This window comes from Equus asinus, chromosome 11, assembly GCF_041296235.1.
Source record: "Equus asinus isolate D_3611 breed Donkey chromosome 11, EquAss-T2T_v2, whole genome shotgun sequence".
NCBI classification, from domain to species: domain Eukaryota; kingdom Metazoa; phylum Chordata; class Mammalia; order Perissodactyla; family Equidae; genus Equus; species Equus asinus.
This window is the reverse complement of record NC_091800.1, coordinates 10,262,561-10,287,797: the sequence shown is the minus strand read 5'-3', so window position 1 is coordinate 10,287,797 and position 25,237 is coordinate 10,262,561. Positions and strand designations below refer to the sequence as shown.

The 25,237-nt window shown below is 33.8% G+C and overlaps 1 protein-coding gene across 8 annotated transcripts in view; it reads right to left on the bottom strand.

Annotated features, from left to right (window-relative positions):
- Positions 1-25,237, bottom strand: part of PAN3 (poly(A) specific ribonuclease subunit PAN3) — a 135,353-nt gene that overhangs the window by 51,003 nt on the left and 59,113 nt on the right. For all 8 annotated transcript variants that reach the window (XR_011506840.1, XR_006532479.2, XM_014843829.3 and 5 more), the window contains one exon: positions 18,228-18,375. Coding sequence is in view for 6 of the 8 variants with exons in the window: in XM_014843829.3 (XP_014699315.2) it covers positions 18,228-18,375 (148 nt within the window). In the remaining 2 variants the exon portion in view is untranslated. The remainder of the gene's footprint in view (positions 1-18,227; positions 18,376-25,237) is intronic.

Sequence of the window (25,237 nt, the reverse complement as noted above, 5' to 3'; positions counted from 1 at the left end):
TCAATAAGAATACCGATGTTAATTGCCAGAACTGATTCCTTCACAAACCCTGTTTTCACAACAGCAACCCCTTATGATTAGGGGAATTAAAAGTTGCTGAACTCAACAATCCCTTCGGTTAAACAAACAGACCCCTCATAGAGCTGTCCAACGCTGCCCAAACTATCCATCCTTTAGTCGGATCAGTCAGTTTCATGAATTGTAGGATTTATCTTCAAGTCCAGTGCTGACTCAGAGGGTAGCTTGTTCCCTAGAGAAAACAACCAACAAAAATCAGAACAGCTACTGCTCATAAGCTCTTTCAACACCCAAGTGGAAAGGACAACTTATTGGGTCCAAAAAAATAGTTCAACTTCCTTTCAACTACAGAAGTAGCCAATAAACTGAAGGCATTTATATGCCACAGGTAGTTCTTGGTTAAAGCTTTCACTCAGTTATAGCAAGAAATGTTAAACAGTTAAAAGAGCTTACAGGAAAAGCTATCACACAAGCCATAGGGGTTTCTCACTCAAGAAGAAATTCGCAGGGAATATAAATGGAAAGTATTCCAAGGGCCAAAGCTGCTGTTTTGTCTTCTTTTAATCTTTAAAAAGCTGCTTTCCGTGTGTGTGTGTGTGTGTGTGTGTGTGTGTGTGTGTGTGTGTGTGTGTAGTGGAGGGGAATTAAATGTCTCCACCTAGAAATAGTTTACATGTCTAGGGTAGCTTTGCTTAATGACACATAAAAAACTAGTGAAGTGTTACATAATTCCTTAAATGCAAGGTCATCATTTACTAGTCAGAGAAAATATTCTGAATCAAAAGATAAAAAGAGTAATATGTTTCATTTCAAGACCTACAATAGTGAATTGCCTTCCCTATTATGTATTTTTAAAACCAAAAAATCAGCATGCACAACCTTTGAGCTTCAAGATATACCATAACAAAACAAGACCTTCCCATTTCATGAGTTAGGGGTTTTGTCTACAATAATACATCATTATGGAAAATGGAGGAAAAAAACTTAGTAAGACAGGCAACCAACAAGCCCAAGCTAATTTCAGAAGATTGAAATGGTGTTTCATCCTTTCACATAAATTGGGTTAAAAAGTTTTTATACAACAAACATGCTACTCAAGACCGCCTACAGAAAGAATCGTGGACCCAATACAACTTTTCACTTTCTAAAATTTGTTAATTCTATTATTTACTGAAGTGTGCAAAAAATTTCTAATCAAAAATTTTCCCTTGTCACTTCCAAATTGTAACATGGAAAATTCTCATTTCTCGACCAAGAATCTAGGTGCCTGAGTGCTGAGATTTATGGAGGACAAAACTAGGAGTAGACTACGCTCTGTCTTGAAAATTGTGCTCTGTCTTGAAAATTGTACTCGTTAGAATATAAGCATCTGACACTTTGATAATTTGTAGCGGTTTTTGGTCTGGTTTGGTTTTAAAGCCTTACTGATTCCTCACTTTCCCAGCCTTTCTCAGAGAAAGGAGAGTTAAGCCCTAATGAGTGAAGACACCCATGTAATGAATGACATCTGTTGTTTACTATCCTTGGGAGAATTCGCAAAATAGTCACTCAAATTATGTTCTGTATTCTATGGTTCAGATGAGGAATCTCAGTTGAGAAAAGCTGCAACCCTCCCAGCTTCCTTAACCCGTGTACTGGTAAGCTCCCTCCTATCGAGAAACAGGCCTTCTGTGCCAGCGGTTTTCAAACTGTATTAAATAGAACCCTAGGCTTCCAGAATGCTTCAGAGTTCTGCAAATTGTTGATTTGATTTTCTATCTACTTTTTCACTATTAAATTAATAATAAAATCACAAATGCCGGTCCAAATTAGTATGCAATCCCTTTTTAACATACTAGAGATCATCACTAACATACTTAATTTCTGTTAGGTTAGGACATTTTCATGGAGACCTCAGAATAAAGCCTCTTTGTCCTGTTACCCCTGTGTACATACGTGGATTTTCTGTTAGGAAAGTAGTGACTATTATATTCTTTACTTACATGCACATGTACTCAGATAAAATTGAACAAATGAGTGCACAACTTATTCATGTGAATCATGCTTTTCATGTTGCTATATTATAGAAAATATAGAAAAGGAAATTGAGAAATATAAGATTATTATCCTTCACCTATCAATTTCAAGCTATTGTGTTCAACAAAATACCACACAGACCTTATTCTCACTGAATAACTTATGAGTAAATTTAATAAACCTGATCCTGTAAATGCCAATTTTATCTCCTTTTTATTATTTTGAGGAAGATTAGCCCTGAGCTAACATCTGCCGCCAATCCTCCTCTTTTGGCTGAGGAAGACTGGCCCTGAGCTAACATCCGTGCCCATCTTCCTCCACTTTATATGTGGGATGCCTGCCACAGCATGGCTTGACAAGCAGTGTCATGTCCGCACCCGGGATCCGAACCGGCGAACCCTGGGCTGCCAAAGCAGAACATGCACACTCAACCGCTGCACCACCAGGCCGGCCCTCCTTTTTATAATTTAGACTTTGGGATTGTATATAGACTGCATAAGAGTTCTGCTGCTCTAAAAAAGTGTTTGAAAACCACTGTTGTAAGCTCTAAGTTTTGTATTCCTGGTTCACAAGTCCCCTAGGGGCAGAAATGGTAATTAAGTCATAATTCTTTGATGCCTGCTGAGTTGCAAGGTTCTGCTACACAGACACTCCAAACCATCTTTCCAGTCTTAATCTCCTACTAGTCTCACATTCTGACAACTCTCAAAAAACAATGTGCCAAACTCTGGGGTGCTAATGGCAAATAAAGCTGGCAAAGAGGTGCCAGGTATTCTAAATACATGAAAAATTTATCTCAGTGATACTTTTCATTAATTTTTCCACGTTCCTGAGTCATCTAACCTTCTTCACTTGCCTAGCAATTTTAATTTTAAAACAAAATTCTACTCTTCTGATAGTTCAGAGATGGTGGCTCTCCATATCAGACAAATGGTAGACTTCAAAAATATTTCTTTGAAAGGATAAATGAAAAGAAACTCTACATAACAAAAGCAGAGACTAAGAAGCCTAAGGCAGAGAAACAGAAGTATCCATATGAGCTAATTAGTGATAGTTTAAACTGTCATGTGGAATCAATGCACACTGATAGCAACATATAGTTTGTTTCAAAAAAACAAAACAAAGTGCTAGTTGGTAGAAAACCCTGCTCTACCCTAGCCCCTGCAAGGGAACTCTGTGGACTTCTCCACAATCAGCACTGAAGAGAAACGCCCATTCCAGCAGGGCCCTGCTCCAGCAGAAGCCTCCTTCGAGCCTAAGGCTCAGTACCACACCTGAGATTTTCTTCACCTCTGTTCAGTCTTTACCGAACTCAGAATGAATTACTTCATGACAGTTCACTGACCGAGTGAGAACATTTCTATATTACGATGTTAAAATGGTTAAAACATAAAAAAAATAAACTTCATAGATTCTCAACTGTCTGTGTTAAAATGTTTAAAAAAATCCTAGCTATCCTTTAAAACCCATGTCAAATATTTCCTTTTCCATGAACATTTCTTTCCTGGACACCCTCATTCCAATCAGATAAAATCTCACCTTTCTTCAAATTTTCTGGCATTTTGAACTTTTTTCTTCTCTAGAAGTAATGCAGAATCTCCTGTGAAATTTTTAAAAATACACCAAAGGCCAATGCTCCAAAGGTGGAGTTTTTGATTTCACAGGTCTTAGAAGAGACCAGGGGAAGCCATGGTTTCAAAGCCCCACAGGTGATTCTAGCCTGTAACTTATATACGAACACTTACCGGAACCACTGCATGAGACCAGGCACTGAGCAAGGTTCTAGGATTCAAGAAATAAGATCTAGTCCTGATCTTAACAAGTTCACATTCTATCATTAAGTCCATTAAACTGCTTAAACATTTTAAATTTTAATATTTACTCTAGGTCTCCTTGTGTGATCACAATAATGGATAAAATGGGGGGAAAAAAGCCTCTGGAAACATTTAACTTTAGTGGAGGAAATAAATATGTATAAAACATACAGACAAAATTAAAATAACATTATGAGATACTCAAAACACGAGAGAAAGCACAGAAATGGGAGATATCTATAATAACTAGAGAAGCAGAGATAACTTTCAGGAAACAAAGGCATTTGACCTAACCAATGAAAAACAGGCAAGATCTCAACAAAACTGAAGAGCCTTCCAGGTAGAGTGAGGCCAAAGCAAAGGCACAGAGATGAGAACACAGCTGACCATGTTCAAATACGCATTCGCAAATAGGTTATGTATTTCCTAAACACAGTAAGTCCTCCGGGAGGTAGAGCTAAAGAGACTAGGCTTATTTAATCAGAAAAGAAAGCTGGTAGACTTTTAATAGTAATCTTCAATTATTTTAATTCTAAAAATATTCACTGAGCCATGGTTCCTGCCGCAAGGGAGCTTATATTCCAATAGGTGTAAAGAGGACCACTCCTCCTAATTTAAACAAAAATAAAACTTCACATTGTAGTAAGTTCTAAAAAGAAAATAAACAGTAGTCAAAGGCCTTTCTTTGTAAGTGACATTTCAGCTGACACCTAAGAGAAGAAAAGGAACCAGCCATGGAAAGAATAGGTGGAACAATACATGCAAAGAACATGAGCCAGAAAGGAGCCTGACATATTTGAGGAAGACCAATATAGCTGTAACTGAATACACAATGGAAAGAGTGCAAGGGGGAGATTAGAGAGGCAAACAAGACACAGATTATGTAGGCCATACATAGTAAGGGGCTTGGATTTTATTCTAACGACAATTAAAAAGCCATGATCTGATTTATATTTAAGATTACTTCTGCTTTTATATGGAAAACGAACCAGAGGGATACACCAATTAGGCTATTTAAACAGTACAAAAAGCAGCAATGATGGCTTGGTCTAGGATGGAAGCAGTATATATGAGAGACATAATATGAAGGCTGAATTGACAGAATTCCTAATAGACTAGTCGTGAAGAGAGCAAAGATGAGTCTTCAGCTTCTTGCTCAAGCATCAGGTGATGACAGGTTTACTCAACTTCATAAAGGCCCAGACAAGAAAAAGCCTTAACTCAGCAAATGGAATGCAGAATAAAATGAAGAACTCCTAAATCCTGAAACAAACTGAGGTAACCAAGGGAAGTGGCACATATTCTTCTAAAGTAACTAAGAGATTTTCATATGGCTTAGATAGCTTAAGAGGGAACTGAAGTTGGGAAAATGAATTAAGCAGTTTAGGATTCTTACTACCTATAATTTGTTTTTTAATATATGGAAATTATACATTCACATGTACAAAGACAACAGCTCCATAAAAATCACACCAAAATTTTAAAAAAATGAAAAATTTTAAGACAATATATTAACATTTTCTTTTAATTATAAACATATGGAACTGAAAGTACCTGAAGAGGGGAAAAAGTCCTGCTCCACCTCACTGTAACAAGACTAATGCTGCTCCACTGCCCCAAACCTCCTAAAGCACTAGTTCTTAACAAGGAAGGACATCAGAATTATCAGAAAGGCTTTCTGAAAATAGACATGTGCAGAACTAGAGGGAAAAGGAAGGGAAGATCTGGGTGAGAAACTGGAATGCCAGGGTTAGGACAGGTCCTGGTCTTTCAGTGTGAGAGTGTGTGTGTGTGTGTGTATGTGTGTGTATTTTACATATATAAAAATTTTATATACAAATATAATATAAATATATATAAATTATAAAAATATATATTAAAATAGAAACTTTTTTTGTGTGTGTGTATATATATATAAAATATTTCTATTGTTTTTAAAGCACACTGAGAAATGCTGATGCACAGTCTTGGTTAACCTTTAAAAGATTAACACTAAACCAAGCTAATTTTCATACAATTTTAATTAGTCACTACTTCTAGTATTAATGTTTCAAGCCATGAGATAAATCCACTACAGTCAGAAATATTTCATGAAGACAGCAATAGTACTTTGTCTTATTGTATATTAGTCCTCAAAATCAAAATTATTAAAGTGGCAAAACAAAAATATTATTACATTACAAAAAGATTACATTATTATGTTTAAAATAGGTCTTTCTTTTTTTGGGGGGGTACAGGTTCCCCACTGATTTTAGTTTAGACATATTATTACTTTATGATAAATCCGAGACTAAACATCCACTTTAACGTTTCTCCAAGCAATTCCCCCACGGGGTACTAACATTAATTTCCTATGAATATAGGTACATACAAAATTACCTCCAGGAGTTAAGTATAAGAAACAAAACCCCTCAATAAAACTTAAATTTCTCAAAATTTAAAAAACTGGAGATGTATTAACATTTATTTTACCAAGTCATTTTATTTAATGCAACAAAACTAAAAATTTCTCTGGAAATAAATTACTTTTCTTACAATTTTTAAATTACAAATATATTCTTTTTATACAAATAAAGATGGAAAACTCAGAGGTCTCTCATCAGATTAGACAGATTAGAAAGATTATAAACCTGATTTTTGCCAGTGAAACTATGAAAACCTACTTCATCTCTACCCTAACCTCTATGACATCCTGAATAGCTATAAATCTTCCTCAAGGAACAGATAAAGTGTCCAACAAAGAAAATTAATTTGCGACATATAAAATGTACACAAACCGTACAATATACTTTTCCTCCAAAAGAAAGAAGTCACAACTCCAAGAAGACTGTCATAATTCAAGAATAAGATGGTCATAATTTATATGGAATATTAAGAAACAAGGCAATTGAGCAAATCACAAAAATCCTTGCTTCTCTGTGGAAGACACTAAAATTCATAACTAATTTTTAAATAATACTATGTGAAGTAACTAAAAGATAAATAATGAAATGGAATATAAGCATTTAACGCAGAAGAAACTACAGAACTGTATATCAAACAAGAAAACAAAACTCTACCCTATTTCTAGTGTTTTTTATTCAAATTGTTTTAAGATTTAATTTCATTATTAATAATTTAGGAAAAGGTATATGAGGTTATTAACAGAATTTTTCTCATTGTTTTAGGAATTACTAAAAGCAACCATCCAAAGTTACTATCTATGATTCTTTCAATTATATCAATACATTTGCCTTTACTTGAAATTACTCATTTAAGATTCTCATTTTCTAGTTTAACAATACGCATGCTGACGTGTTAATCTGCTCAAAAAGAAAAAGATAAAATAGTATTCTAATCGTTAAATTCAGGTACAAGTTTTGGACCAGGCCTAACCTAAAAACTCATTCTGTAGAAATGATAGGGAAGAGGTACACTCACAGACTATTATTTAAATGAGACATGATTTCATCCATAGATCTTACATATAAACATGTTATTTTCCCGTTAACAGACAGCAGCTTTTACCCAACACGATAAAAGGCAGCATTTGAAACAAATTTTGTAGATAAAGGTTATTCATGCCAGAACTGAAATTCAATTAATACAAATTAAATACCTAACCTATTTACTCTGCTTCTTAATACATATATGTCTAAATTTGTAGATGCTGTTTGTTTTTATGCCTATGGAAATTAAACTCTCAATGAAGTACGCATTGCATAGATTTCTTTTTAGTTGAAGGCAGTAGAGCTTCACATCCTATATGCAAATCTATACCACGCAGAGGGGAACAGAATCAATTTATCAGCTACCATTGAAACAACGCTTATTGTAAGATGTGACAGAACGATTTTCTATTCTTGAAGTCTCCAAAATCTAGATTCACGGTAAACTGAACCTTGGTTTCAAGGACCCTCCAGTATTTGTGGTATACCTCACTCTAGTCTTACTCTGCCAGCCTTCAATGTCTACCTTCAACCTTCTTACATACTGCATCTTGTTTTTAAAGCCTCCATCAAAAAAAGAAAAGTGAACTAAAAATTATAAGAATAAGACCATGAAGATATCACAAATATTCTTTTTCATTCTTTTAAAGAAGTATAAAGAACCAGCATTAGTTTTACTTTCAGGAAAACACTAAAAAAAAGTGCAAAATGTTTATCTAACTACTGAATTACAGTAACATTTCAATGATAAAAACTGTATTTAATTAAAAGTACAAATATTTTCTCTTTCCATTACATTACACAATAAAAATGACAAGTTTCAGCACACTCCAAAATGCTTTCTCCACTTTTTTTTTTTAATGTAAATAACCTCGGACAGAAGCCATGTGGATCTGGTCAAAATAAACGCAACTCAGTTTCCATCTCTGGTTTCCCTCAATGTCTAGAGAATTTCCCAACTGATTTACATAATCATAGTTCATTTTGGCTGAATATCTGTCTGTGATAAAAGGTATTTGGACTTCCTGGATATTAGAAACACTGTACACGTTAATAAAACTATTAAGTACCCTAAAGCTTCACAAAATTGATTTAATCTCATTGACCAAATTTAGGCAAGTACTGTGAGCTCATATTATTAATTTGATTTGAGTTTTATTAACCACATACTCTTATGTAACATTTGATAGAGATCACAGCCTGCACAACTATTTTGTGTTCCATATCTACACACACTAATCTTTCTTTTGGCCTGCCTTCAGCCTTACTGCCATCAATAGCCTCGTTTCCATATGAGTTTTCATTAATTAAATCAACAAATATTAGAATATTAACAGTATAAATTACAGTGCCCAAACCCCTAAAAATGTGAATAACTTGTCCATGCTTTTAAAGATTCTATTTTTCCTTTTTTTCCCCAAAGCCCCCAGGGACATAGTTGTATATTTTTAGTTGTGGGTATTTCTAGTTGTGGCAGGTGGGACGCTGCCTCAGCGTGGCTTGATGAGCAGTGCTACATCCACGCTCAGGATCTGAACCGGCGAAACCCTGGGACGCCGAAGCAGAGCTCACAAACCCAACCACTCGGCCATGGGGCTGGCCTCTGTCCCTATTTTTAAAAACCATTGTTAGGATTTAAATTACAATTTTAAGAACTATACCCTCTGGCCTATATAGTAGGTAGGTAACTTTGATCACTACACTATTTGAAGATACAGAACAGTGACCTGCTAGCTGCCAAACCTGGCAAATGATCTAAGTGACAGAATCTTCCGTAGCCTCTGCAATGGCAGCAATCTTTTAAATCATAACACTTAGATTATTTAAATAAAGGGTCAGAGCAAAATGGGAGGAGAATTGGTGTTAGCTACCACATGTAACTTTTGGATCGAAAGAATCATTTTCTCTTTTCAATGAGAATGTTTATGAGTAAATGGTATCTTTCATTCAGTGATAAATTGTGTTGTTTATAAACAAGAAACTTACTCCAAGACACGTGTCTGATTATAAAAATTATAGATATTCACAAAAAATAATGTAAGATTAATATTAGTTAACAATGTAATTTTAACTGGATTTCTTTCCAATGAATAAAAGCTAGTACCAAACTAAAAAATGAAAGTTTGACATCAAGAAAATGTTGTAACTGAATCAATAAACACTTCTCAAATTTCTCTAATATTAATAACAATTTAGTGATCTTTACATAAAAATTTTAAAACATACATATTAAAATGTAGAATGCAAATAAAAGATATTTGATTACCAGTTCTAGAACCATGGGGTTTAAATTTTTAAACAAAGTACTTACACTATTTATTCATTTTACAGGTATTCTGAAAAATTTATTTAGATGTATTAGAAGTAATTAATTTACATTATGTTTGTTCCATTAACATCACTAAGGTAGAAAAAATGCCTGTTGCCCATTATTAGTCAAATTGTATTTGCGATCTTGACTGAGCTTCAGTAACCCCTGTGACAACTAATCTGATAACTTAAGTTATCCAGAGCAGGGACAGGAACCAGAAAAGTAAAACTGGCCTCAGCCAAAGGATAATTTAAAGCCCATGTACCTTACTGACAAGCAACAATTCAAGTCCTTGACTCCAAGACTTTTTCTTATTTTTTTAAAAAAAAGTATTATAAAATACATTTGTGTTCTCAGCCCTCAGCAGATTAGGAGAAGAAGGGTTGTAAGAAGGAAGAGGAGAGAAGATAGCATGGAACGCTATGTAGAGCAGTGGTTCTAAAAATGGTGTCCCGGGAGAAGCAATCTATCAGCATCACCTGGAAATACGCTAGAAAAATAAGTTCTCTGACTCACCCAGACCTACAAAATCAGAAACTTTGGGAGGGGGACCCAGCAAGTGCTGGGTTTTAACAAGCACTCCAGATGATTCTGATGGACTCTCAAATTTGAGAACCACTGTCCTAAAGGTAGGATACTAACAGCACAACAGTCATCAATAAAAAGCCAGTAAGAACTCACTAAAATGGTTCAAATAAACTTGCCTGAGTATGTCCATTCAAGGCACTACATTTAGGCACTTTAACAGATTCAGAGAGCAAGAGAGAAAGGCTTCACCTTCAAGTAGTTATAATTAATATACTGCGGCAGGAGAACAATGGTAAGGGTAAAGAATCCAATTAATTATATAACATGGAAAAAAACTGCTCTACAAACTCTGATACCTAAAGAGTACCAAGTGTATCCTGGTTCCATACAATCATTGAGGCATATAAAGTTGATCATGAGTTATCAAAAAAAGGTTAGATTTTGTTTGAAGCAACAGAGTACTAAAAATTTTGGAAATCTTTCTAAGAAAAATTACTATAAGTATAAAGTTCTGACAATTAAAGCCATACAGCTTCTGATAGGCAAAAAATTCAAGTATGCTGGAAGTTTCGTTTCCCATGATGCTAGATAAATCAGTTACTACAGCTGCTTTGGTGATTTCTTTAAGATAGATACAAAAGATGCAAATAATATAATGCCCCAAAATGCATAAATATGAGATAACAAGGATCAACTGTTAAAATTCTGCATCCAAAGAAGACCTGGAAATGTAGCCGAGCTGCTTTAAAAATATATAACTCCAAATTTTGGTAGACAGCCATCACTGGAGAAACTTTCTGACAATTTCCAGGCTGTCCATACCAACTTCCTATTCATGCTCCTCCACACTTTCGCCCTTCCAGCTGACTAGAGAGATGCCTAGAAGCCACTTGACCTGGATCCTTAACTATGCAGAGGAGAACATCCCAGACAATCTGAACATCTGCCATGGACTTTTATAAAAGCAAGAAATAAATGTTTGTCATGTGAAACCATTACATTTTGGATCTATTTGTTTCAGCAGTTTAGGCTACCACCACATCACAGTGGGCACTAAGATTACTGTCCATAGTAGCTATGGCTTAAAGACCAGTTTGGTGACTACAATTATATTAATATCCTATTGATCTGCACTGTCTTCTAAAAGGTACAAAACCCCTAAAGGGACTACTAGTTACTATTTACAGGAACACCAGTCTAAAATCTGGCACATCTAAAATACGGGAAGATGTTTACAAAATTATAAGAAAACTTCTCACTTCAGACATACCAATATGTAAGAGATCCTTGACTAAAAAATCCAAAACTAAACACTGTCACTATAAACATGCAGTCCACATCTGAGTTTTTGCTAGTATTCCTGGTTAGGTTTTACATGTGTCTGTACACAGGGGGTTTTAAGAGGGATTCATCTCTAATTCCTCTCCTTTGACTAACACCCTTCCTACATGCCCTTCTCTAGGGTAACTGCACATCTGAAAGGTAAAAAGAATAAGAAAAAAGATGATTTTCATATATGAATATGACGAGTCAAGCTGAGAAGAATCAGGGAAAATTCAAGAAACAGAAGAGGCTGCCACCACTCACTTCATTCCTACCGAATTAGAGGACCGCTCCTAACCAGACGTGTTACATCAAGCATGATAATTTTATCCACACTCTCTCACTGAGTACCTACAATGTCCCAGGCACCAATGAGTCAAACGGTAAAAGAAGAAATGATCCTTGGAACTCTCAACCTATCTGACTGAAAGGAAAAAAAAAAAGACTGACATCTAACTTTCCGCATCCAGCTAAGAATCAGGAATGCTCTTCGGCATTTTCTATTACATGCTCTCTCCACCTCTCAGTTCATTCAGAACCACTGCAACACTGATTCATCCCAGACTCTAATCTTATAATGCTAAAACAAAACTCTCCTCATCTCCACCTATGACACAAAGGTAAGCGTGGTGGGATATTCTATTTACACAGAGTATGTCAAGGAAGTCCAGATGCCTTTTTAAGTCCTTTTTAAGTCTACTACAAAAATCAAACTCGCCTTTTTGCTACCTCTCATCACAGTCTTCATTTCTATCTCCTTTTAGTGTACCTATCTCCTACAGATGATTGTGTCACAAAATAATAGAAGTTTAGATTAGAAAGACTTTTAAAACCATCTAAAATTATCTTCTCATAGAAATGAAGATGCTAAAACACAGGGATCAAAGGATGTGCCTTTCGGCACACAGCTACTTCAGTAGAACTGGTACCACATTCTAAAGGCAATCAAATCAATCCAATGAAAGCAGCCCAAGAGCTGCAGGAGACATTGATGCAGTTATAGATCACTGAACCTATAGTTGAAGGGAAGTCCTACCCACTCCCATCCAGCCCCTACCCCTTAGTTAAGGGACAAGTTAGCCAATACACAAGATTTAAACAAGCAGCCCACAATAGGAACTCTCAAATCTAACAGGACACATTAACCAGGGATTCCCCAACCAGTAGAACAGTATCTACCGGTAACTATTTAAGCCTTACCTGACAGGTCTCCAAGCCAGCTGCAGCAGCCACATCCCCCTCTGCGCCATTAACGTCTCGCCTCAGTTTCCTGAAATTCCCAACTGGGAAGGGAATATAGCTAGCAGGCACTCCTAACCCAGTTACGGTTCTACAGTTCTACTGTTAGTAATCTTCCCTGGGACATCACCATCTGTATCCATACACATGCAGACACAGAGCAGCCCCCATTAGGATGAGCTCAACAGTACAGGGCGATGAAAAGTCCCTTTTCACAAAAACCTTAGGAACCCCTGATCTTGACTATAAATTTTTATTTTATTTTTTAATGTAGAAAGCAATCCCCAATTAGAAAGCTTGGAAAGGTTTGAGTGATTCTGCTGAATATACCTGAAAAACAAAGTAGTTACAAAAAATGGAAACATGCAATTTAAAAATAACACAAATATTTTAACTGGTTTTAAGGATGTTTTAGCACCTCAAAACACACAGTGACTCTAGTTCTGATGCAGTTAAAACTTTCAACAGGCATATTTCTGTTCCTCATATGACTATTCAACTATATTCTCTTGAACATTTGCAGTTTTTAGAAGCTCTTCAAAGATGTTTATGAAATCATTAAAATTCACTGTACTTAAGAGATACCCATCAATTAAAAAAATTTTTTCCAAGACAAAAATGGAGCTTAGTTAAATGAATAAGCATTTACTAGGTACTCTCTATATGCCTAAATTTGTGCTAAATAAGAAATGACATGGTCCTTTCTTCTTAAGGAATTTGTAATATGCTTAAGAAATCTAGATTGATATTTAAAACAATTAGAAGAATATTTTAATGTTAAACTAGCTCTACTATTATTAAGAGTAACAATAATTTAGAGAAATCAGTTCAGACTGAAATATCAAAATAAATTCATGGTTGAATTACTTGACTGTCCCACAGAATCCATTTAACGGTAGACTTTAAAAAAATAATTACAAGGAAAACCTGTTTAGAGTTACATATATAAAACATGGTGATGTTTAAGAATTACTTTATAAATATTTTTTATAATTTTTATTTTCAGTAATTATACCACTTGGTAAAACATAAAATAATCTAAAATAATAGCTTACGGAGTTTTTATGCCTTGAGCGATTTTAATGTAGAGACTAAGATACACAGTAAAATTTTAAATATGAACTTAGATAGTCACCACAGCTTCAACCTATTAGCAGAGTTTCCTATTTTCCCAATGGTACATACACTCCTTCGCTGGATATCAGAGTAGTAATATGGCTAAGTAGACATACCTACGGTCTTAATTTTACCCACACTAGTGTTCCAGCCATTATGATTTACAAGAGTTGATGATTTTTGACACATACAATTTGTTAATTTTAACAGTATTTTCCCAGTTTTTCCACTCTCTTCTTTTTCAATCATATAAACAGATTGGTTATATGGACACACACATACATACAACTAGTCTAAAAAAGAAAATAACTGAAAAGACTATCATGTAGAAAAGATTTTGATTTATTTCATTCAACGCAAAGGGAAAAACCTAGAACTAGTGGATAAAAGACAGACAAAATAGAGTTAAGTTCAGCATAAGATATAGTTTTCTTTTTTATTCAAATGTTAAAATGTACACTGGACTGCCTTGATTAGCTAATGAGTTCCCTATTACTGTAAGTGACAAAGCTGAAGCTGGATGACAGCCTGTCAGGAATGCCGCCTCTAAACTGGCACAAGGCTAAACTATGTAAACCCCAAAGTTTCCACCTAGACCAACGACCAACATCAGATTACTGCACAAGCCAACTACTACACAACAGAACCGAATTAAGCCTCCATTTCTCCATCTATGATGTGAAACGCCACAGAGCTAATGAATCATAGGACATCTTTTAGCATAGAACTTTAAAAACAATCTCCTCACTCAAACCTTTCAACATTACAAGAATAAGTAACTCTACTTTTAAATAGTACACTATATATATAAAAAAGTTTAATATTTTAATATTTTTAAGAAGAATGATAGATAAATTTCCCCTTTCCCCTCATACTTTGCCTAAGCCAAAAAATAAAGAATATTAGCCAATTTTACCCATCGATTTGGCACCCTCAGGAATATATAAAAAAAGATTAAAGACTTCAAAAAACTGGATCTAAAAACATAGATTTTTCTAAAATATTACAATAAAATTTCTAATAAATGAATACAATTATTCAATAATGATTAGTATAATAATTAAGTTCTTCTCCCCAAATCAATCATCTGAGATTTGTCATCATAACTTACAATAAAATATATCTAATAGTCCCAAAATCTGCAGCATACTCATCTTGAAGGAATGAATATTTGAAAATACTGAAAGTCACTATGGCTTTCTTTCTCATTTACAAATCAGTGATGGCATTTTCAAATTCAGGGACTCTCCTCTGCCCCTCCCAAGTGTCCACACACAATTAAGCAGAACAAGAGATGCCCAATTCTTAAGTTATAACTGCATTAAACCAGCAGATGACACACCAGAACACTACCCAGAAATGTATGCTCCTTTTGCTACCTCTCTTAAAAATCCCTTTCAGACTATGGTTAATACTGAGGTAATTAAACTTAAAGTATACCAAGACTTAGTTTACTAAGTCTACTATCAAATCAAAATACTCAAGAAAAATTCTGATTAAAAAAAATTCAGCAATTAGTTCTCATGATAAAACTATTTTTCATGGCATAAAAAATTAAACCACAAGTTAACATTTCATATACTTAGAGTAGGCATATTTTCACTTGTAAAGATCTATTCAAAAAATGTGTGCCATAGCAAAAACTACTAGAAAAATGTATCTTTATCTTTAGACTATGCACCACTTTAAAAGTATTCTTACTGTAGCATACTTTGGAAGTCAATTTTGCTAAGGGTGTGTTAAGTGGTTCTTAACTTATAGCTACTCAACTTTGCTTAAATATTTTTACATTTTTGGTCAGAATATATTCCAATATGTATTTTTCCAAATATAATAAAAGTGACATTATTCTAGTTTACATTTGAGTGCCAAACTAAGGTTTCAGATTTTTTAGAAAAACAGTAATTTGACATATTTTCAAGGGCAATAATTTCTGGAATATAAGTTGAAAAAAGAGAAAATGAAACTTTATAACTGAAAATTACCAATAGGTTACAACTACAGTAGACAAGAAGCATTAAAGATAAATTAAATCACCACCAAGGTAGGTAAATAACTCTACGACCTTTTTTATTCTACAACCTTAAAGTAGAAATGTCAAGAACCTTTCCTAGGCCTTGAAAAAAAATAACCTTTGTGGGTAAGAAATGATAGAAGACACAGAAGGGGTAAAACGGTTTTCTGAAAGCAAGGCAGACAATTTTTTTTCTTTGCTCATCTCCAAAGAATATTAAGCCATTAATTAAAAGGAGAAAACATGGAGAAATAATAAATGCAAAACCATTCATCATTCCAGTATTTTGGGAAAATATTTTAGCTTAAATGATTGTCATTTGAATGAACAATTTTTAAGTAATAGGTATAAAGAATTCAGGAATACATTTAATATCACATATTGGCCTATTTCCAATGGTTCCAGATAGTAATTACTTTCACTAATAGGAAGCAGAATGAATACTTTAATGTTAGAACTATGCAGAAGCATAAATAGTTTCTCAGTTAATTTAATTTTTAAATTAATTAATTTCACCCTAAATTTAGTTGTGATACCCAATTGGGACCAATGAAACACTTACCAACATATAGGAAAATACCCTACTGGCAAGCTTAAACAAATACCACAGCATTAATGGATTTTTTAAGTAAATGTTTTCAGGATCTAAAATTCCCTTTGGCATTTTTAACTCCGTCAATACTTAAAAAACCTATTTTTTTTTAAATGGCAAGCTTGAACTAGTCTAGACAAATATGCAAACAAAATATTTACTTTTGAAAGACGGGAAGATGTGTCGTTAGCCCCAAATAAACTGGCGCTTAATTAAGAAAGCCGAAGTTTTCTGATTGGCATATGCATATCATTATTGTGGGTGCTTTATAAACACTGCTCAGAAGTTTGGAAAATCTCCAAGAAATTTTAGATGTGTAATTGACATGGAGATTATGCTCATGTAAACAACTCGAACACACCTCAATGGGAGAAAAACCATAGTAGCATATTACTTACAAGTAAAACTTTTAGGCTACCAGGGATATTCAATTCTGACACTGCTCTCTAGGGAAGAAGGGAAAATGTTTACAAAAATTAACTGAACCTGAAAAGAGCCAAAGTCGAAGAAAAAGTAAGGGGACAAATGAGGCGGAGGTGGTTGTAAGGGAGGGGAAGAGGAGTGGGAAGGGGAGGGGATTGGGGGAAGGAGGCACTGATAAAATCCTTGGCAACACAAGGTTATTCAGCCTCTGCATACACTTGATACTCTATATGCTAAATCAGATGCTCTGTTCCATAGTTATTATTATCTTCTCTCATTCCTCTTCCAAAAAACGTCCTTGATTTTGACAGCAGTATCAAAACCCATGACTTATCTTACTAATTGGATTAAACTCTGGAGGCAGTACTAGTTCCAGGCTGATCTAGATAGCTCTTTTGGCTTCATTTAGTGTGTGTATATTTCATTTTGTTTCTGGTTTTTGAAATATTCAATACCAAGTGATGATTATTCAGTGCAGGTTCTTGAAACATAATCTGTGTGGGCAGCTCAAACATTTTACAGACACAAAGTAACCTGCTCAGCACTCGCTATGAATTCAGTGTAATTTCGCATACCTTACATTTCTAATTAAGGTACATATCCACAGGGATTACTGATGTTATCTAAGAAATTTTTCATATTTTATATTAAAATAAATGTTTATGTTATGGAGTAGAATGCAAAATTTGCATGAATTTTTAAAATAAAAGAGAGGGCTTCAAAGAAAACAGGGTTCTCAAAGAGTCCCTTTGAACTATGCCTCAAGACCCCTGGTTTGTTCAAACTCTTCTGCCATTATGGGTAAACTTGGAAGAAAGAGATTGAGAAGAACTGTTTTCCCTACTTCAATGACCCCTAACAGTTTACATTTCTTTCCCACTATTGTTTATAATACTGTATCCAATTTAAAATTACCACTACAAATTTATAATCAAACATCTGAAAGGCAATGCATCTAAACTTTTATTTATAATGATATAGAATAAATTATTATTTTAGAAACTTAGTACAAAAGGAGAACTCTGAAACATATATATACATCAATATTCTATTTCTGGTGCTTTTACAGAAGTTTTTGAGTGAAACAGCATTATCGCTGACTTTAAAAAATAGAGAAATACTAAGGTCCAGATAGGTATTTTTTTCTAAATAACCATTTTCTCCTTTAAATTTATTTTTGTTCTTTTAAATATCTTTATATACAATTTTTGTTCATACTTAAATTTTTGCTTTATAATTTTCAACTACACATTTGGTCTATGGTACCAAAACCTACAAAACAAAACTTACAATGTGTTTAAATGTGAATCATTCAAGTATACAACTTCAGTTCTGACAGACTCACAGCAAACGGTGCTTACAGATTTGATATCTGGAACTCACTGGAAATAGTTACTCAGCTTACCTGGTGCTAATCCAGCAGCAGCAGGACTTCCCATGGATGGGTGAGAGAAAACTTGAGAGAAGGCAGACATATTTGACTGGGACACGTTACTCAGCCTGGAGGTTGATCCTCCTTTAGGAATAAACTCGCTTGCAGTAGGATTTGGTGTCTATTTAAAAATCAAATATAGTAAGTTAACACACTTTAAGCCCAAAAAAGACATTGAATCTACTAGGCATTACTCCACAGTGCTTTATTTACTGAGTAAAGTATTTTATTGAAAGGATTTACAGTGTTTTTTAGTTTTCTTATTTTGGGATGGTATAATTAAATTTCTTGCAGGAAATTTTTAATCAAATTTGAAGATAGTAATCATTTCATTGCAGAATTTAACCTCAGAAACATGTAAAATTTGCCTTTATTGTCAAATATGCATCATTACCAAACTATCCTAGCACATTTTAGAGAACTGGGAGGTTGAGACTACCTCAAAACTGAGCAACAAGTTTCAAATTTAATATCTCTAAACCACTTCTACCAGGATAAAGGTCAAAACTGTCTTTATTCCAAAATTAATCACTTCCTTTTTTGTAAGCACTTGAGACATTTCCCCAATAATATGGTACCATGTATTTAGGTAACAGAGTAAAGACAAGAAAAAACACTTAAAAACAAGGCAAATATGGGAGGAATCAAGATATAAGAAAAGCATAATAGAGGCCCCAATGCCTGCAAAGCATCACATGTACTTTGCTATATTAAAAATATTTTACTATGAGGTTATATGGAAAAAACATTTCTTCACAGTTGTACTATGCCAAACATTTTATATATTAACGTGGAATGGTACTTTTGGCTTTAAGAACTATTAGAACATTATGAGACTGTATATCAAATTCATAAATGGCCTATATTTTGTCCATGTCGAACACATGAATATCCTAAATATTTTTCTGAAATAGTGACCACTTTAAATTCCACATGCTTAAGTATAAAGATTCAATGACTGTTAACGATATCATTTGAATTCAACTTCCAAAAGGGTCAAATAAGGAGATAATTTATTATGTTCATACTTCAGCCCAAATTCTATGTATACATATAAACTAAGTTTTAAAACACACTGAATCATGATGCAAAATATTTAATCACTTAAAAGTATTTTAGCATTGATCATTGGGATGTAAAACTTAATTTCCATAGAAGGCAGAAAATAAGAAGGTGGACTAATTATTGTATAACTGAAGAACAACTACCCTACTTGATATGAACGACACTTTAAACTGCCAAGTTAGAGTTCAAAGTATTAGATTTGTAAGATAAGTCAACAGGCTAATGTAATCTTAAACTATAAAACAAATATTTTACCAGTTACAAGCCAGTTAAAATTAAATACAAAGTGACAGAATATAGAAGAAATGTTAATCTGGGCTTAATTAAAATATATTAGATATACAGAATTAACATCTTTTACTCCCACATTTGAGACATGAAATTCTGAAAAGAAAAACAATCAGGCCTCAGCCAAAATATACTTTCCAAAGAGAAAAAAATCCTCTTCTATCACTTTTATATATATATATATACACTTTTTTTTAAACCTTCCAAATTTTGAAGTTTTCAAAAGTAGTGGCATGTTCTTTAAAAGTATGGTCAATTCCTTAATTGCTAGAGTAGAAAATAAGTCAGTGCATTTTACTGAGGTAGTAATAGCTAGTTGAAAGAGAACAAAGGCTACCAACAAGATCATTTCAGAGCTAAATCAGATTTAATCCTAAATCTATTTTAGACGATAAGAATCAAGATAAAAGTAATCAGGTATTTTGGTTAAAGAGTCCAAAATGCCTGGGAGAGATAGGGACTTCAGGATTACAAGATTACTAAGAGACAGCAAATTTAGACAAAGAAAATTATATATGCATACAAAGATCTTAGTAGCATATTCCTGAGAATTAGGCATTACCCAGTTTACATTTCACTTATATCCTACATTCACTGTGAATAACAGACCACCTGATTTCAAAGCTGAGTTTCTCTAAATTAAATCTATTCTAAATTAATTTGAAAGTCTACTTTTAAGGGATCCTATAAAGGAGAAAAAGGAAGGGAAAGTCTATTCTACTGTTCCCAAACAAACCATATATATAAAATGTCATTATAACAAATTATACAGGGCCTCCAAATTTATAATAGAAGTTATTAAAATTTAACTAAAAAATTTATACACTAAACTGCAACAAGCACAGATGCAAAAAACCTACCTAACAGTGAATTTTAATTAAAAAGTGAAAAGAAGGGCCTAAAACCCTCCCTCCTTCCTGTTTCCTGATTTAAGATGGCTGGGTGGTTCCCTTAAGTGAGCGGTTTCAGAGCTTGTTTTATTCAAATCTAAGTATTTGAGATTAGAGAAAAAGTAAAACGATTTAAATGGCAAAACAAAGAATTACATAAGATTGAGGTATAAAACAAAATCTAGGAATGAGAGTAGAGCTACTATTATTAACAGATAATACAAATTCCTGTAGCCAGATTAGAAAACTACCAGAAATAGAGTAATAATGAAAAATTACTATAATAATGAGAATTCTTTCATGACAAAATTAGATAAAACAATAACTACAATAAAAAGATGCATTCTTAAAACTGCTTCAATATTACTAGTTTAAAATATAAATAAGAGTTTTATAAAGTAACAAAATAGCATAGGCACCCACATTTAACATATTAATAATAATTTTTTGAAAGATAAGACAAAATTGGTAACTAAAACTAATATCACATTAAAATGAAAAGTCATTCATCAGAAAATAAATAATTTCTTTAAGCTTTAGGAGATGAAGATTCTGTCTAGAAAGACAATTCAAGGACTTGGGTTATATAAATTGTCTAACTTCAACAACACTAAAGAGAACGAAATGAGAAAAGGAATAGTGAAAAAGCAAAAAGTTTTATTATTTTTGCCCTATGATTTAGATAATCTCATCATAACTATCTAGATTTGTTCCTATATTATTAAATTTGTCTTTTTTAATATAGATAATTGTATTTCTATTCAAAATTTCTATTTCTACTCTAATTTGTATTTGTCTTTTAAATCCTATTCTTCATTCGTGTCTTCAACATTATAAATGCACATTTGAAAAAAAATCAATGTTTATTCAAGTCAAATAAGAGATATTCACTTTGTGAAAATTTGTCAATAAAAATAGAATTTTAGGTTCTCATACACTTAAATTTACACTGCAACTTTCATGCCAAAAACAACCAAGTGCCTTTTATATAGTGAGTTCTCCAAATTGACATCATTCCCCAACATTTGGGTATGATTCCTACCTGTACTCTGGACAGAAATGTATTAGATCAAGAGTGCTGATCTTCAGCTGAAAAAGTACTGTTGTGATTATTATCGTTTTATTTTAAATGAAATAATAATTAATGTTTCAATCCAGACACCCCATCCAATCAAAAGGAGAGTATTTCCTATCTACAAATGACCAATGAAGCTTTTTAAAAAAATGAAGTAATTTTCTGATGAGGTTTCTCACTCAGATTTAACACAATTTTATACTTTTCTACTATTATATGATTCCACGGAAACTTAAAGTAAAATTCGGTATTTAATACTCTGCTGGACTCCACTACAAACAGGATACTTACTATTTAAAACCACAATAAATTAGTCCCAAAATTAGGGGACTAATATTTAACAAATAGTGCAACAAAATAGTGAAGCCATTAAATATTTTTTAAAATTAGGTAAAAAGATAGGAAGAGAAAGATTGAATGAAATTAGAACACAAAATATCATGAAATATTTCATGCTACACATGTAAAACAGGTCTGTAAGAAAAAGAAAGTTGTCTTAAGGTGATGTATGAATGATCGAGAAACCACTAACATTCCTGAACATTGGTCAGGTTTTCTTTTTTTAATTGCATAGTAAACTCATAAAACCACAAAATACTTCCATGGTATAACTCCTTATAATGAGCTCAATTTGCTTTACCTGTCTTAATGGCTTCATAAGTTGTTATCAGTAATCTTTCCATTCTCTGAATGAAACATGACCTGGTGACTTTTTCTTAACAGCTTTATTTAGATATAAGCGACGTATAATAAACTGCACATATTTAAAACACAAACTTTGATAACTCGACATAGGTAGATGATCATGAAACCATTACTAAGTTAATGAATATTAATGAATATTATCCATCATGCCCAAGCTTCCATGAGACTCCTTTAAATCCCTCCTTCCCATTCCTCTCTGCTCCCCTATTTGGTCTCTAGGCAATCAATGATCCATTTTCTATCATTATAAATTAGTCTGTATTTTCTAGAATTTAATACAAATGAATCTTACATACATATGTGTGTCCTGGTTTTTTGGCTAGCTTCTTTCGCTTGGCTTCATTAAGATTCATCCATGTCATTGCCTCTATCAATATTTCCTTCATTATTTTACTGCTGATTAATATTTAATAATATCAACATACCCCAATTTGTTTATCCTTTCATCTGATGGACAAAGGTTGTTTCCAGTTTTTGGCTATTACAAACAAAGGTGCAATGAATATTCATGTATAAGTCCTTGTATGAACATGTTTTGTTACTCTTGGGTAAATACCTAGCAGTGAATGGCCTGGACATATGGTATGTGTATATACAACCTTTTCAAAAAATTGGTACGCTGTTTTCCAAAGTAGTTGTACTATTTTAATACGTCCATCAGTACTACGTGAAGAGATCAAATTACTCTACTCAGGAACAAGGGCTTTGGTCAGACTTTTACATTTTGGACATCTTAGTAGGTGTGTAGTAAAATCTCGTAATTATAATTTGCATTTCCCAAATGATTCACCATTCTATATCTTCTTTGGTGAAAGGTCTATTCACATTTTTTGACCATTTTTATTGGGTTTGCTTGTTTTCTGTTATAGAATTTTGACAGTTATGGATAGAAGTCCTTTGTCAGATACGTGATATACAAGCATTTTCTCCAGGACTATGATTTGTCTTTACATTTTCCTAATAGAATCTTTCAAAGAACAGAGGTTCTTAAGTTTTTATGAAGTCCAGTTTATCAAGTTTTTCTTTCATGGATCATGTATTTAGTGTTGTAGCTAAGAAATATTTGCCTAACCAATGGTCACAGATATTTTCTTCTGCAAGTTTTGTAGTTTCATGTTTTACATTTAGGTCTATGATCCACTCTGAGTTAATTTTTTTTTTTTTTTAAAGATAAGCACCTGAGCTAACATCTGTTACCAACCCCCCCTCCCCTCCCCTTCCCCCTCCTTCTTCCCAAAGCCCTCCAGTACATAGTTGTATATATTCTAGCTGCAGGTCCTTCCGGTTGTGCTATGTGGGGCGCCATCTCAGCATGGCCTGATGAGCAGTGCCATGTCCATGCCCACGATCCAAACCAGCAAAACCCTGGGCAGCCAAAGTAGAGCATGCAAACAATGACTCGGCCACGGGGCCAGCCCCTGAGTTTCACCTTTATATAGTGTGAGGTATAGGTCTAAACTAACATGTTTTGCACTCAACTATCCCAGCACTGTTTGCTAAAAAGATAATTCTTTCTCCACTGAATAGCCTTTGCTACTTTGTTAAAAATCAACTATGTATTAGGGAGTTAACTTCCGGACTCTGTAATCTGTTCCACCGATGCCAATCCATCTTCATGCCAACAGCACACTGTCTTGATTATTGTAGCTTTACAGTAACTCTTGAAGTCAGGTAATGTAAGTCTTGCATCTTTTTCTTGTTTGTTTTTTTTTTACTTTGGTTTGGTTTATAGGCCTTTTGCATATTCATAGTAAGACTGGAATAAGTTTGTCAATTTCTACTAAGCAGCCTGGTGAATTTTAATTGAGATTGCACTGAATCTATACATCAATTTTGGGAGAACTGACGTCTTCAGATTCATGAACATGATACACATCTCCATTTACTTAGGTCTTCTTTAATTCCTCTCAGGAATGTTCTAAAATTTTCACCGTACAGGTCTTCAGATCTTTTGTCAGACTGATCCCTATTTTATATTTCTGATATTATCATAAACTGTGTAATTTTTAACATCTCAATTTATGAATGTTTGTTGCTAGTATACATGTACCAGTTTCCTGTGGCTGCTGGAACTAATTACCACAAACTTGATGGCTTAAAACAACAGAAATTTATTCTCTTACAGTTTCTGGAGGCCAGAAGTCCAAAATTAAGGTGGTTGCACTACCTCCAGAGGCACTGGAGCAGAAAGAATCCGTTCCATGCCTCTCTCCTAGCTTCTGGTGACTGCCAGCATTTTGGGGCATGCGTTGGCTTGTACTACATCACTTCAATTTCTGCCCTCCATCCTCACATCACTTTCTCCTTTGTGTGCAATCTCCCTCTGCCTCAATCTTAAAAGAACATTTGCCACTGGACTCAGGGCCCATCTGAATAATTCAGAATAATCTCATCTCAAGATCCTTAACTTAATTACATCTGGTAAAATTCACCAATTCCAGGGATTAGGACGTAAACATATTTTTTCAGGGGCCACCATTCATCACACTACAATAGAGAAATAAAACTGAGTTGGGTATGTTGATTTTGTATAATGCAACTTTACAGAACTCATTTGTTCTAACAGTTTTTTCTAAAGATTCTATCTTATTAGCTACAGATGACTTATATTTTAACTATAGATGACTACGTCTCTGTGAATAAAGACATCTTCCCTTATTTCTTGCCAACGTGTATGTCTTACTTCTTCATATGACACTAGAACCTTCAGTAAAATGCTAAACAGAAATGGTGAAAGCAGACATTCTGGCCTTAATTCTGATCTTAGGAAAAAAAGCATTTAGTTTTTCACCATTACGTATGATATCAGCTTTAGTTTTTTCAGGTTTTTTTTTTTTTCAGATTAAGGATGTTCTCTTGTATTTCTAGTTTGCTGAGAGTTTTTACCAGGAATTGATGTTAGATTTTGTCACATGTTTTTTCTGTATCTATTGAGATGATCATATGGTTTTAGTGAGGTA